The following is a 13681-nucleotide window of genomic DNA, read 5'->3' as shown; positions in this document are numbered from 1 at the left end:
TCTTTTGGGAAATGCATACTAGAATATTGAGAGGCAAAAACACATGATAAACACTACTTATTAAGAAAGGTTTCCAGGGGAATTTCATAAAATGTACATCCACGTGGAGGAAAGCATGAAAGCAACTACATCAAGATGCATGCAATTTTTGAAACTAGCTAAGGGTGAGGCTGGACACTTGGTTCCTGGCCTCGTTAGAAAGCACAAACAGAACTGTAGTTGTATTAGTTGCATTCTTAACTTAGCTCCTCATTCTGTTTTGTTCCCTACTTAATTATGCTCTATGTACACCCTAACCTCATGCACGATCAATTGTGAACTTTTCTTTTTCCACCCCTGCACCCTGTTTCCCCACTGATTATAGAAACCTGATGGGGGCCAGCTGCTAACATTCGTCTCAAAGTTCCTGATGCTCTGGATCGTCCCAAAAGGGGCCTCACGGTCCAGAAGAATGCATACTTCCAGACTGTTTCAAGGCCCCACCTCATTCAAGGTTTCAAGAGCCTCCCTCCCTCTAATCTCATGTATTCACCACCTTCCCCAAGCATATGTAAGCTGTCCCTAGGCTCAAGAGGGCAAGGCCCTAGGCTCAAGAGGGCAAGGCAGCTTTGGGAACAATCGCCTCCCTTCTTGTTGGGCCGCCCTTCTGATAATAGAGCTTTCTTTGCCTCAAACCTGGTGTCACAGACATTGGCTTAGTGTGCATCTGGTACACAGACAAATTTGACGTTGGTAACAAGGGCACACCTTTTCTGGTACTAATTTCATAACAAATAAAGTTTGAAATTATTTCATATGGCAAAGTTTAAAAGTAATGCAATGAAATATAAACCAACAAAGCCAAATTAAGTCTGTGGGCAGTTATATAAAGATGGTGTGTATGAATATACGCATATATGTGTATGTATGTATGTATGTGTGTGTTGTGTGTGTGTCTGTGTGTGTGTCTGTGTGTGTGTAGGTATGCGTTCTGTGCATGTAGCTATACTAAAATTGAAAAGGAGCAAATTGCAGAACAGCATGTGTAGTGTAATCTTGTCACTATGGTAATGGGCCCTCTTCCTAATGGTTTCTCCAGAAAATACCATTTTAAAGGATTCTCTTCAAATTTTCTAAAGTCAAATTCACATTTAAAAGATTTTAAGTTAGAGGGAATGTGAAAATTCTCTTTATGGTTCAGCATTTCACTCATCTAGGACTATGGTTCTAACATTTAAACAATCCATAGTATTCTTTTTTTTTTTTTTTTAAATTTTTTTTTCCCAACGTTTATTTATTTTTGGGACAGAGAGAGACAGAGCATGAACAGGGGAGGGGCAGAGAGAGAGGGAGACACAGAATCGGAAACAGGCTCCAGGCTCTGAGCCATCAGCCCAGAGCCCGACGCGGGGCTCGAACTCACGGATCGCGTGATCGTGACCTGGTTGAAGTCGGACGCTCAACCGACTGCGCCACCCAGGCGCCCCTACAATCCATAGTATTCTTAATGGAAGGAGTGCCTGGGTGACTCAGCTGGTTAAGAGTCTGACTCTTGATTTTGGCTCAGGTCATGAGCTCATGGTTCATGAGATCAAGCCCCACTGTCAGGCTCTGTGTTGACAGTGTGGAGCCTGCTTGGGATTCTTTCTCTCCCCACCTGTCTCTCTGCCTGTCCCATGTTTGCTCCCACCCTCTCTCTCTCTCAAAATAAATTATGAGTGCAGGCTCCATGCTGTCAGTGTGGGGCCCGATGCAGGGCTTGCACTCCTGAACCACGAGATCATGGCCTCAGCTGAAGCTGGACGCTTGATCGACTGAGCCACCCAGGTGCCCCAATAAATAAATAAAGGGTTTTTTTTGTTTTTGTTTTTGTTTTTTATTTAAAATATTCTCAACTGTTGACTTTTTGTCAATGTAATACTTTTCAAATAAGATAGTATCTGACCAGGAAGCTCCTGAAAAGGCGTTCTAAATGGAAAGTACTATAACCTCCGCATTTGTAAAAAGTAATCAATTCTGTATTAAAATAAAATTGTAAAAAATTAAATTAAAATAAAATTTAAAAAGAACACAAAATCACTTATGAGTAATAGAAGTTGAATGTATTCCTCTACACTTAAATACCAGCTTACAGAAAACATTACTTACCTCCTTTCATCAAATTTTCAAGTGCTGAGATACATTTAGGAGGAAGACACTTTGTTCTATGAATCAATCATTCATTATTCATTTACCGTGACTTAAAAAAATTAAAATTGGATTGATTTATACAGAAGGCTTGGATTTAAATTCTAAAAAATCAACCATGCCCTGAAGTATTAAAGAGGAAGAGTGGTCCATAAAGGATCACAAAATCTTAGTTACACTGTGGATGAAACTGTGTCAGTAAGCCCTATTTGCCTCATTTTGCTCTGGAGAAATTGCTATTCAGCCGTTGAGTTTGCCTGAGGAGAAATCTCCAGTTTGCTCTGTTTGAATTCAAATGTTCCTTTTCCTCAGGTAATTAACAATGAGCAGTACAACACACCAACTGTAATGTTCTTACCCACAGCCCCCCACCTTAGTGAATGCCTACTTAATCAACAAGCCTTCCATATTCCCCTTATTGTTTCTTTGTGAGGCAAAAAGAGACTATGCTCAATAGTCACTTCGTTTGAGCTGCTGAAAGGCGTCATAGGAGCCAGCAAAGGGGCTGAAACTCATTATTGCCTTGCACAGAGGTGTTGCCAGGGTACCTTGAGAAACAAACATAGGCACATGGTCTTCTCAAGAGTTACTGACTGCACAGAGAGTATCGCAGAGAAGGTTAAGCGTTACATGCAGCGGATTGGCACTATTTGCCCACTAAAGAAATAGTTTCCCAAGTGGGGAATTGCATTTTTATAAAAACCAGAACCTTACAAAATTACTTTCATGTTTGGAAATATGTTGGTGACTTTACATACAGAAAAGCTAAGTGAAATAACACTGGCAGGGCACAGGGGGAGGGAGTTGGGGGTGGACAGTAAGGGGATGGATTCCCTGTCTTTTAAAAGTCTTCTCTACAACTTGGCGATAAAAGCAGGTGTGAAAAACACCGCCTTTGTTAATAATCGGGGGTTGCCTCAGAGTTTATGATTTTCTCTCTGAGTCCCCCAGATTATTTCTTGTCTGACAAGAGAGTGGGGATGTTGAAAATAAATGCAAATATTGAAAGTAAAATGCAAATATTGAAAGTAAATCCTAAGGTCCCTCAAATTCGGGGAGGGAGGAAGGATCTTATAGATATGATCCTAGTTTCATGTGATTGTCCACCTCTAGGCTCCACTAAGAACATATTTAATGGTTCTTTTTTCAATGTGTCGATCCAAGAGGGGGCGGTGGATAATTTTATTAATTCTCAAATGTTTAACAATGTTGGAAAATTCCTGAATCTTCGCCAGGAAAGAGAATTTCAACGTGGAATGAGAATAAATGCCTTTCTTGTTAAAATAAGTACATCCCCAAAGCTATAGATTGTAAAGAGATGTGTTTGTTTGTTTGTTTGTTTGTTTGTTTGTTTGTTTGTTTTAATGGTTACATGTATGTTTCTTTGTTTCAGTGAAAGGGAGCTTTATTTTGTCATAAAGGAGGAAAGAAACCTTACTTAGTCCAACGAATTTTAGCTAAGGGTAAGGAAATTTATGGTAGTCCTAATACCCTGGTGTAACATGAATACTAAACATTCTTATTCTTATTCTGCCTTGTATTTTGACAAAGAAGATCCCTAAACTCTGGAAGTGGGGTTTGCATGTCCAGTTTTGGCTTTTGAACTGAACCAGTGCTTAACATTTTAAAAGACTTAATCCTGCGAAATATTAGTTATAAACTGGAGTTAACTAATTATCTTTTTCTTTTTTTTTTTTTTATTTTTTAAAATTTTCTTTTCAACGTTTATTTATTTTTGGGACAGAGAGAGACAGAGCATGAATGGGGGAGGGGCAGAGAGAGAGGGAGACACAGAATCGGAAACAGGCTCCAGGCTCTGAGCCATCAGCCCAGAGCCCGACGCGGAGCTCGAACTCACGGACCGCGAGATCGTGACCTGGCTGAAGTCGGACGCTCAACCGACTGCGCCACCCAGGCGCCCCTAATTATCTTTTTCTAAAGGAGTTTTCTCCTATCTCTATGACAAGTGAGTGAGTGGTTACAGCCTAGAGCCAGGTGCCTGGGCTGAACTCCTACCTAAAGGCACTCTCTTTGCCAATGTTTACATTTCACACTTCAGAGAAGGCTCCAAGGCCATTAAGAGAGTCCACTCCAAGGCCATCAAGATTGCCACACTGCTAAGAGGGCTTATTTAGCTCTTAAAAAGATTTACATACATCTCAACAGAAGAGCAGAGAAAGAATTTACAAGTCTAAAGGGAATGCTCTGAGGAACAGGAGGGCAAGAGGGGCCTTCCTTTTTCTCAATAAAGGAAAAGGCAATTTTATTTTTCCGCAGTCTCACAGTTACTGGACAAATACTAAGAACACCTTATGTAAACACCAGGCAAGAACCACTCTTTGTGTTTTCACCATACATTCCTGTTGTTTTGCTGATCTCTGTTATTTAATCTACCAGTTTTTTGTGCTCCCAGTGAAAATACTGGCAGAATTTTCTGGTCATTTCATTCAGCACAGACATTTCAAAAAGTACCAACACACTTAAAACAAAACAAAACCCTATATAGCCTACAAATTCCAAGGAGGAAGAGTAATGACGGGACCCTTGCTCAGGCAGAAAATAAAGGTGAGGTTGACCGCTATTTTAATTAATCATTACACACGTTCCTTTTATGGTTAAACATTAGGAGACCAAATAACTCCAAATTTTGCTGAGCATTTTCATGAGCACATATGGAAATCTCATTGCTGGTGCAAATGTGAAATGGCACAACAGGTCTGGGAAAATCTTGGGAAGGTTTCTCACAGCGTTAGCCATACAGCTATCCCATGGCCCAGAAATTTCACCCCTAACGAGTTGCCCAAGGGAACTGAAAACTTAGGTTCACTCAGACATTTGAACTAAACTGTTCAAAGCAGCTGTATTAATTAAACCCTCAAACTGAAAACAACCCAAACGTCCATCAGCAAGTTCACACAAACTGTGGTAGATTGATACAAACTTTAATTAACTAACTAAGTAAGTAACTAACTAACCAACTAACTAATTAATTACTAACTAATTAAAGAGAACTCCATGGTTCTCTTTACCTGAAGCTCAAACTCAGGCAAGACTAATCTCTCAATGATCGAAATTATGCCATTCGTGGAGGAAATTGACTACACAGCAGTACAGGGAAATTTTAGGGTTCAAGGGATGATGGAGATATTCTATACCCTGATTGGGATGGTAGTTACTCAGCTATAAGCATTTGTTCTAACATGTCGACCTAGAAATTTAAGAACTGTGTGTGGTATCTCACGTAAGGTCATACCTGACTTTCTGTTTTTGTTTTTAAGCAACCCAACATGAAATCAAATGTTAATTAATTAAAATATTAGAATCCTCTGTTGATTTAAGTTAAGGGTCAGAAACAGATCTACGTACACATGGACAATGAGTATATGATAAAGTGACATTTCATATCAGTGAGAAAACTCTAACTATTAAAAGCGATGGGTTAGTGAATGAGTATCTATTTAAATACATCAATGATGGATATCAACATGACTCTTCCACTAAAATATTTCTAGATGGAGCAATTACACTCATGTTAATAATAACTAATAGTTAATCCTTTACCAATGCAGACTTCTGTTCTAAGTACTTTGTATACATTCTCTCACTGGATCTGTATATACCTTATTTACTCTTCACATTCCAGTGAGGTAGGTTTTGTTGTTATTGTTACATTATTGTTGTTACCATCATCAGCATCAGCATCGTGATCATGATCATCATATCGTTACTTAACATTAACGGTAAGAAAATTGAAGGCCAGACACGTAAAGTAAATTGTCTAAGGTCAGGCCCAGCAAGTGGCAGAGAAAGGGGTCAAATCCAGATGACATCTAGAGGGCATGCCCTAGTTTGGTCCTTTTGTCTGTCTAAATATTTCTTAAATGTTGCCATTTTAAAATATAGCAGATGTCCATTAGAAAATAGAAGAATACTTGGTATGGCTATTTGCTTTAAAAAAAAAAAAACCTGCTAAAAATACATATATGCAGCAATTCCTGTCTGGGATACACAGTCCTCGGAAATGCATGTAAATACTCTCCCATGTACACGTAAATGAATGTACGAAGAGCAGTGCTATTTTTAATGACTAAAGGTAGAAAACGTTTATTCACGTGTCCATGAAAAGTAGGATGAAATAATCACAGCAATTTCTAAAACAAATGCACTGAATGCCAGTGAAATTATGGTAGGCAGAAGAATCCAGACATGATATTTTGCATTTTCATTTATTGAAGTTCAAGAAAAGGAAAATTAACCCAACGGTAATTGATGAGGGAGCATGGGGTAAGCTGGGGGCAAAGCACAAGCCAGCATTCCCCACCCCCTCAACCCTGACCTGTGCCCCACCCCCCACCCTCAGGTGGAATATGTGTGATATTCCTCAGGCACTCCTGGCTACCCAAGAAGAAAGGAAAGGGGTTTAAGTGCTTGCCATGGTGATGTGGGAAACTAAGGCAAATGAAAAATTTAAATTCCCTTACTGCCTGCAGCTCATTGGCAAGTCCTTGGAACAGACAGAGTGACCTCCCTCTAGGAGTTCAGCTGCCTCTATGATGACACTTTGCTAGGGGCATAAGGGTATCTTGGCTTAACATTATCCTGACCCCCTCCCCTCCCAGATCCAGTAAATCTACTTTAACATCTAAAAATTCCTTTGGGGGCGCCTGGGTGGCGCAGTTGGTTAAGCGTCTGACTTCAGCCAGGTCACGATATCGCGGTCCGTGAGTTCGAGCCCCGCGTCGGGCTCTGGGCTGATGGCTCAGAGCCTGGAGCCTGTTTCTGATTCTGTGTCTCCCTCTCTCTCTGCCCCTCCCCCGTTCATGCTCTGTCTCTGTCCCAAAAATAAATAAACGTTCAAAAAAAAAAATTAAAAAAAAAAAATTCCTTTGGAAACTTCCTTCATCTCAATTCCCCCAAGATACATGCTGGGAATCATACTCCAAGCTAATGGCCCCTGATAAACATCTGAAGGATCTCATGAGTGAGGTTTTACTAAACCGTAATAAATGGTGATTTTCCTAAGAGCAGCTAGCCCCTCCAGGTCCTGGAAACCTTGCTTCCAAAATTCCTTAGACACTTATGTTGTCCCTGACCCCCTCCCAACCTGAGGGTATATAATCAGTTACCCTTCTGGACCCCAGTGCAGCTCTTTCTACCTAAGGGTCCTGTCCTCCTGCTTTAACAAAATGACCTTTTTCGCAAAGGTCTTCAAGAATTCTTTCTTGGCTGTCAGCTCTGAATCCCCCCCACCCTCCCCCGCCCCCGGCCCCATCACCCCCAAAACCCCATCAGTGATGAAGGTGAGAGCAGAGTTTATGTATGGACAACATGTAGAAAGCGAGGTTTTAAATAGAAAACACTTTAATATAAATATGAATATGTAAAATATATATCAATATGTGTGTGTATATACACATGTATATACACACATACACACACACACACACACACACACACACACACACACACACACACACATATATACACGGAGAGAGAGAGAGAGAGAGAGAGAGAGAGAGAGAGGACAGAGAGACATGTGTACATGTTTAATGTATATAAATGTTTTAAAAATACAAAGAAGTTCAGGAAGTCGTTTCAAAGATACTGCAATATATATTTGTCATTTATTCGGCATAAAGCTCGGATCAAGCAATATTGTTTCTGCAACAAATTAGTCTACCTAGTTAACTCCTTTTGTTTGTCTTGAACTTTCTTTTAAAAATGTAACATTTAGCTCTAACATATACATACTATTTTAGGTCTGAGCTTTATTATTTGAAGCATTGTTTTTTTAAAGTTTTGGAATATATGTATTGGAAAATTGACTTTGATATATGATACATATTTTGGCCATCAATTTTTTTTTATTTTAAAAAGTGATGGTTTTCTTTGCAAACTGCCAGTTTTCTATTATAGTCTATACGTAAAATTTATAATGCCTTTCATTTAAGTTTTCACTGACATTTACACCAGATTAGCTCGATTGGGTCTACCCCTTCCATCTCACTGCCCCAATAATCTGAATACTTCGTATTCTCACCATTGTGTCTCTACCTTACATGTGTGTGTGTATACATATATATGTATGTATGTATATATTTATACACATGTATACATGTGTGTGTGTGTATATATATATATATATATATACACAAATATATACACACACACATATATACACACACATGTACACACACACATATATATACACACACACACATAAGTGTGTGTGTATATATATATGTGTACATGTGTCAGGTAGGGGTGGAAACAAGTACATTGTTAGAAGAAAAGTTTCAGAAAAAGAATCAAAGCGTGGGTGCCATAGAGATATAAAAACGAACACGAGTTAAATAGACGTTTTATTTTACCAGAGAGATGATAACACTGGTTCCAAGTGGACACGAAAACGCGCAGATACGTGTGGAGGAGAGGAACTGAATTGCCGAGGGCGGCCAAACCGGTTTTTCCACAGGAGGGATGGGATGTAATAAAAACTAGCAAAGAAGAAGTAATTTACATATCCAGTCGTTAATTATCTGGGGTTTACAAAGTCGGGGAAAGTACCTGAGAGAGCAGTGAACAGACTGCGTACACAGCACTCCTTGAAAGGATACGAAGTTTTCCATGGAAGTACATTTTTTTCTATAAGACAATTTTGTCCGTGTTTCTCATTAGTGTATTTTTGAGTCACAGGATTTAAAATACAGAATGAAGATTCTGTTATCTATGCTGACGATTATCAGGTTATCAATATATACTTGCAGCTATTAGTTTAGTACCCAATCTGCGGAAAAGTGGATACGACAGTTGTTCTGTTAAACCACACACAGGCCGTCTTGGAAATCAAGCAGTTTCAGTAGTGTCAAGGTGCTCTCTTGCCAAGTTAAGCAGCTGTAAACCCAGGCTGGATCAGTAGACAACGCCGTGTAAATTCTTTATCTGTTAAGCATGTGTACATGCTTTATTTTGAAATTAAGTGACAGAGGAAATAATAGTACAGTTAAGATGAATAAGGCCTTGGGTAGCGACACTAAGGAAATCACCATGCAAAGTAAGCCTCAGAAACTCCCAGCTCTAAGTTACGACAAAGGGGAGCATCCGCGGAGAGCTGCATAGGCAAGTCTTCAGGACTGTCTTGGAGGGTTGTGGAGGTCCTGTGAGGTCCCGGTTCCAGCAGCGAGCTGGTTATGCTCATGGGTTCCGAGGAGGAGTATAACTGGTCCTTCATTCGTGAGTGTGCAGCCTTCGTACAGCCGTCCTTGTAGGGGAAGGCGTACAACCTCTCTCCCGCGTGCAGCTGACTACAGAGTGTGGACGAGGGGTCTGCGGGGAGCAATTTGTCACTTTTCTCTGGCGTGGCCTTCCGACGAGGTCGGTATTTATAGCCCGGGTATTTCTCTCGGTGCAGCGCCTGTAGTCTCTGTGCCTCCTCGAAGAACGGCCATTTTTCGGCTTCTGTAAGCCTTTTCCACTGGTACCCCAGCTGCTTGCTGATCTCTGAGTTTTGCGTTTGGGGATTCTCTAGAGCCACCTTGCGCCTTTGGTCTCGAGACCACACCATGAATGCGTTCATGGGTCGTTTGACGCGGTCCTGACCGCGGTCTCTACCCTTTCCTCCGGTTTCACACCGGTAATTGGAGGTAGGACTCTCCGTGCAAAGTTCGCAAGAGGTTCCCTCCACAGCGAGGATATTTTGTTGCTGTACCGCCTCACGGTGCTCATCGCTGCTCAATACTCTCAACATACCAGAAGCATAAAATTGCAGCGTTAAAAAAGGGGGGTTGGTGGGTAGCAAAGTTCGAAGGTGTAAACGTTACGAGAATTATCTAACCGTTGAAGGTTGTTTCTAGCAGAGACTTTCGTGCTCTAACTTTTCTTAGCAAAGTACTCATTTCTCCGCCCCAGCAGCTCACCTCAAACCCGCCCACCCCCACCACCCCACCCCCCCCCCCACCCCTCGCCGGCCACAGCCGAAGCCCAACCTACCATTCTCCTGCTGACTTCGAAATAAGGTTCATGCTCGGCTCACTGCCTGTGTGCTTTGCATCTAATCCGCCACGCTTAAGTCTCTATGCCACTCTTTACGAATCGAAGCAAACTTTGTTATTCATTCATTTTATTATCCCTTTCAATCAAAGGACGAATGTACATCTAACTGATGCGAACTGGATATACGTGAAAGTTATGTTTCAAACACAAAGTTTAACGATAACCTAATTCTGTTAGCCTTAAAAACACATTCAGGATATTGAACGCATGTTACGCATCACCGCGTTTGTTCACTTCTACTTAAAGTTCAAAACTTGATGTCAGTTTCCCACTGCCAAACAACTGGGAATACTGCTTTTACTGTCTATGCTGAAGATTAACAGAATGCAAAATATATATGTTTCATACCCAACATTTAATGGCCACTCTTTGCGACAACTAAAATTAGATATAAAAATTGTTCTATTAAAAAAGCAAACAAGACAAACAAACCAACACCAACACCACCACCACCAACAACCAACAGATGACCCTGGAACTCAAGCAATTCCAGTGGCACTGACGTAACATTTCAGAGACTGATTTCTTTACATAGACTGTGCACTTATACACTTATACCTGACTCACTCTCTTCTGCAGTTTCACATAACTAATGATCAAAACAAAAAAGACTTTACAAATATGAACTAAATTTCTAAATTAGAGCCACCAACTTATCATCTTCTATATTTTACTTCAACCTTAGCACAAAAGTAAACAGTCATGGTCTACCAAGTGAAATAAGTGAATTCCAAGTAAGTTCTGAAGGTGGATATGGAAGTTATCCTAAAACTTAGGATACCTTAGGCGGGAACTTCCCCAAGCAAGCCTTAAAACTATATTTGCAAAATGGGAGTAACAACTATAGATTGCACAGGGCACAGCCTGTTAAAAAACAAACAAACAAACAAACAAACAAACACCCCAAACAAACAAACAAACAAAACAAGGTCTCACCAAGACTGACTAAGAATGATGCCAAAATGCCTAAGGATATTAATTATTTGATTCCTTCGTCACACGCAGATAATCCACATAGCCAAATGTGATTTATGCACTAAATGTGATGGTGCACTAATACAAACATTCCAAGCAAAACTTAACTTTAGTCAGTGAAAAGACGAGTATGAGCCACATAGTTTGTATCTTACTTGTCTACTGAAGTTCAGTATTCCAGATCCAAATAAAATGGGAATCTAGTTGTCACCTGACCCAATTTAAAATAGATTTCTTGGCACAGAATCAAACATTTAGATTACACTCATACACAGGAGCAGATATTGTAAAGCTGGAAATCATTTCACATAGGAGAAAAGAACATGCCATTTCAAAATTGAAATTGAAAGGCCGAAAGTGATACACACTGCAACACAGATGAACGTTGAAAACATCAGCCTGTCTGAAAGAAAGAAAGCAGAAAACAGGCTCCACACTCACTGTTTTTGTTTATGTGAAATACTCACAAGAGGCAAATTCATAGAGCCAGGAACCGGATTAGCGCTTGTCAACATCTGGAGAAGGGGGACAAGGCACCAGGAGTAACCAATAAAGGTTGTAAGGTATTCCTTCTGGGATGAGGAAATTTTCTGGAACTAGACACTGGAGATGGTTGAGCAACGTTGCTCATGCTCTTAAGGCCACTGAATTGTACACTTTAAATAGTTAAAATGAGGGGTGCCCGCGTGGCTCAGTCAGTTGAGGGTCCAACTTCCACTCAGGTCATGGTCTCTCAGTTCACAAGTTTAAACCCCGTGTCAGGCCCTGTGCTGACAGCTCAGAGCCTGGAGCCTGCAGCCTGCTTCGGATTCTGTGTCTCCCTCTCTCTCTCTCTGCCCCTCCCCCACTCATGCTCTGTCTGTCTCTCTCTCTCAAAAATAAATAAACATATAAAGAAAGAAAGAAAGAAAGAAAGAAAGAAAGAAAGAAAGAAAGAAAGAAAGAAAGAAAGAAAGAAAGAAAGAAAGAAAGAAAGAAAGAAAGAAAGAAAGAAAAATAGTTAAAATGAATACGATGAATTTTATGTTATGTTTGTTTAACTGTACCCCACCCCTATCCAAAGAAAGGCAAACAGGGCCTCACACATATCTATATCATTATACGAAGTAATATCTACATCAGGGAGGGTGGGGGAGCAGTCAATAAAATTTAAATGGAAAAGAGAGATTTCACTGCTTTTGAATTTCCAGCTTCTAGAATAGTGGCTGGCATGTACTTGCCATATTGGAATATTTGAAATATTTCTTCATTGCTTTAGTAACTAACAAAAGGGATGGAAATAACCCCACCTGTGGAGGAAGAAAGAGAATTGGTAATCCATGTACCAAAGTAGAACAAAAGAGACATGAGCTTTTAACAATCTTTCTTACAAAAATAGAGGGGTGGTGGAAGAGGGAGTCACAGTTTACCTCTGCAACACGATGTCAATAATTTACCTAATGTTTCTTTGAGTGCATTTTTGAGCTTTCTCCTTGCGCAACAAACCAAGCTGATTGCCTGTGCATCTTCATCGTTCCAATACCAGTGGATTTTTTGATGTTTCTACTCATTTTAATTTTGGGCTGACACTCTCAGTTACTATGACCAAGTGGCTATGACAATATTTAACAGCTCTTACAATCTTGAATTTTCATACCAGCGAATAAAGATATGCTCCCCTGAGCTGCTGGGTAAATGGGACTCCATTTCCACTTCCACCGCCCCAAGTCCAGTAAATAAAAGGTTAAGGCTTTCTTGTTTTGTATGTATGCAACCTTTCTTTCTCATTAGTGATTACATCTCAACAGTTGTCCACTACATTTTCACCAATACGACCTACCAAGCAAGTTTAAGCGGTAGGAAGTGGTATGGTCCTATCAATGTTAAGTCTAAATGGGTTTAACAAAGAACAAAGGTTGCCAAACTAATAAAGTCGTTTTATCTTTTGGTGATGCTGCTGTAGTCAATTAGAAAAATGCTCAGCAGACATAAGAATCAGGTAATTTCATAAGATTCTGGTATCTATTCAGATTAGAATAAAAGTGAAGGACAACTGAAGAATAATAAATTAGATTATTCCAGTGAAGTCAATTGCATTTGAGGCAAAACTACACACGACACACAATTCTCATTGGTTAAATACACCCTTCAAGCCCTGATTTTAATTTCTATGGTGGATGGGAGCACAGTTCAACACTGTTTACACAGTAAAACCCACAACATTTTACACTGATAATTTATAGATGATTTCTCCTCACCAAAACAAAACAGAACAGAACGAAACAAAACAAAACAAAATGAAATGAAATGAAATGAAATGAAATCAGGACATCTTCAGCTTAAGGAATGGTTACAATCCCCTGAACCCCAGGGAAATTTTACTTCATGTATTCCCTCTAATTTTATCAAGACGTTCTCATCAAAATACAAAGACTGTACATGCGGTTATAAGATAACCCCCAAACCTTACACCAGTTGTAGTTTACTAACCTAAATTCATTTATGTGTC

At 40.0% G+C, this 13681-nt stretch overlaps 1 protein-coding gene across 1 annotated transcript; it reads right to left on the bottom strand.

The window, feature by feature from the left end:
* Positions 1-9199: 9199 nt before the first annotated feature.
* LOC147571177 (sex-determining region Y protein-like) lies at positions 9200-9928 on the bottom strand. Its single transcript, XM_086696570.1, is given in 1 exon segment — positions 9200-9928. A coding segment is annotated over 1 exon segment (714 nt). The 5' UTR covers positions 9914-9928.
* Between the last annotated feature and the right edge of the window lie 3753 nt (positions 9929-13681).

Source organism: Puma concolor, unplaced genomic scaffold, assembly GCF_028749965.1.
Source record: "Puma concolor isolate L17-30 unplaced genomic scaffold, mPumCon1.1.hap2 unalloc_scaffold_5, whole genome shotgun sequence".
In the NCBI taxonomy this organism is placed as follows: domain Eukaryota; kingdom Metazoa; phylum Chordata; class Mammalia; order Carnivora; family Felidae; genus Puma; species Puma concolor.
This window is presented reverse-complemented; position numbering and strand designations above follow the sequence as displayed.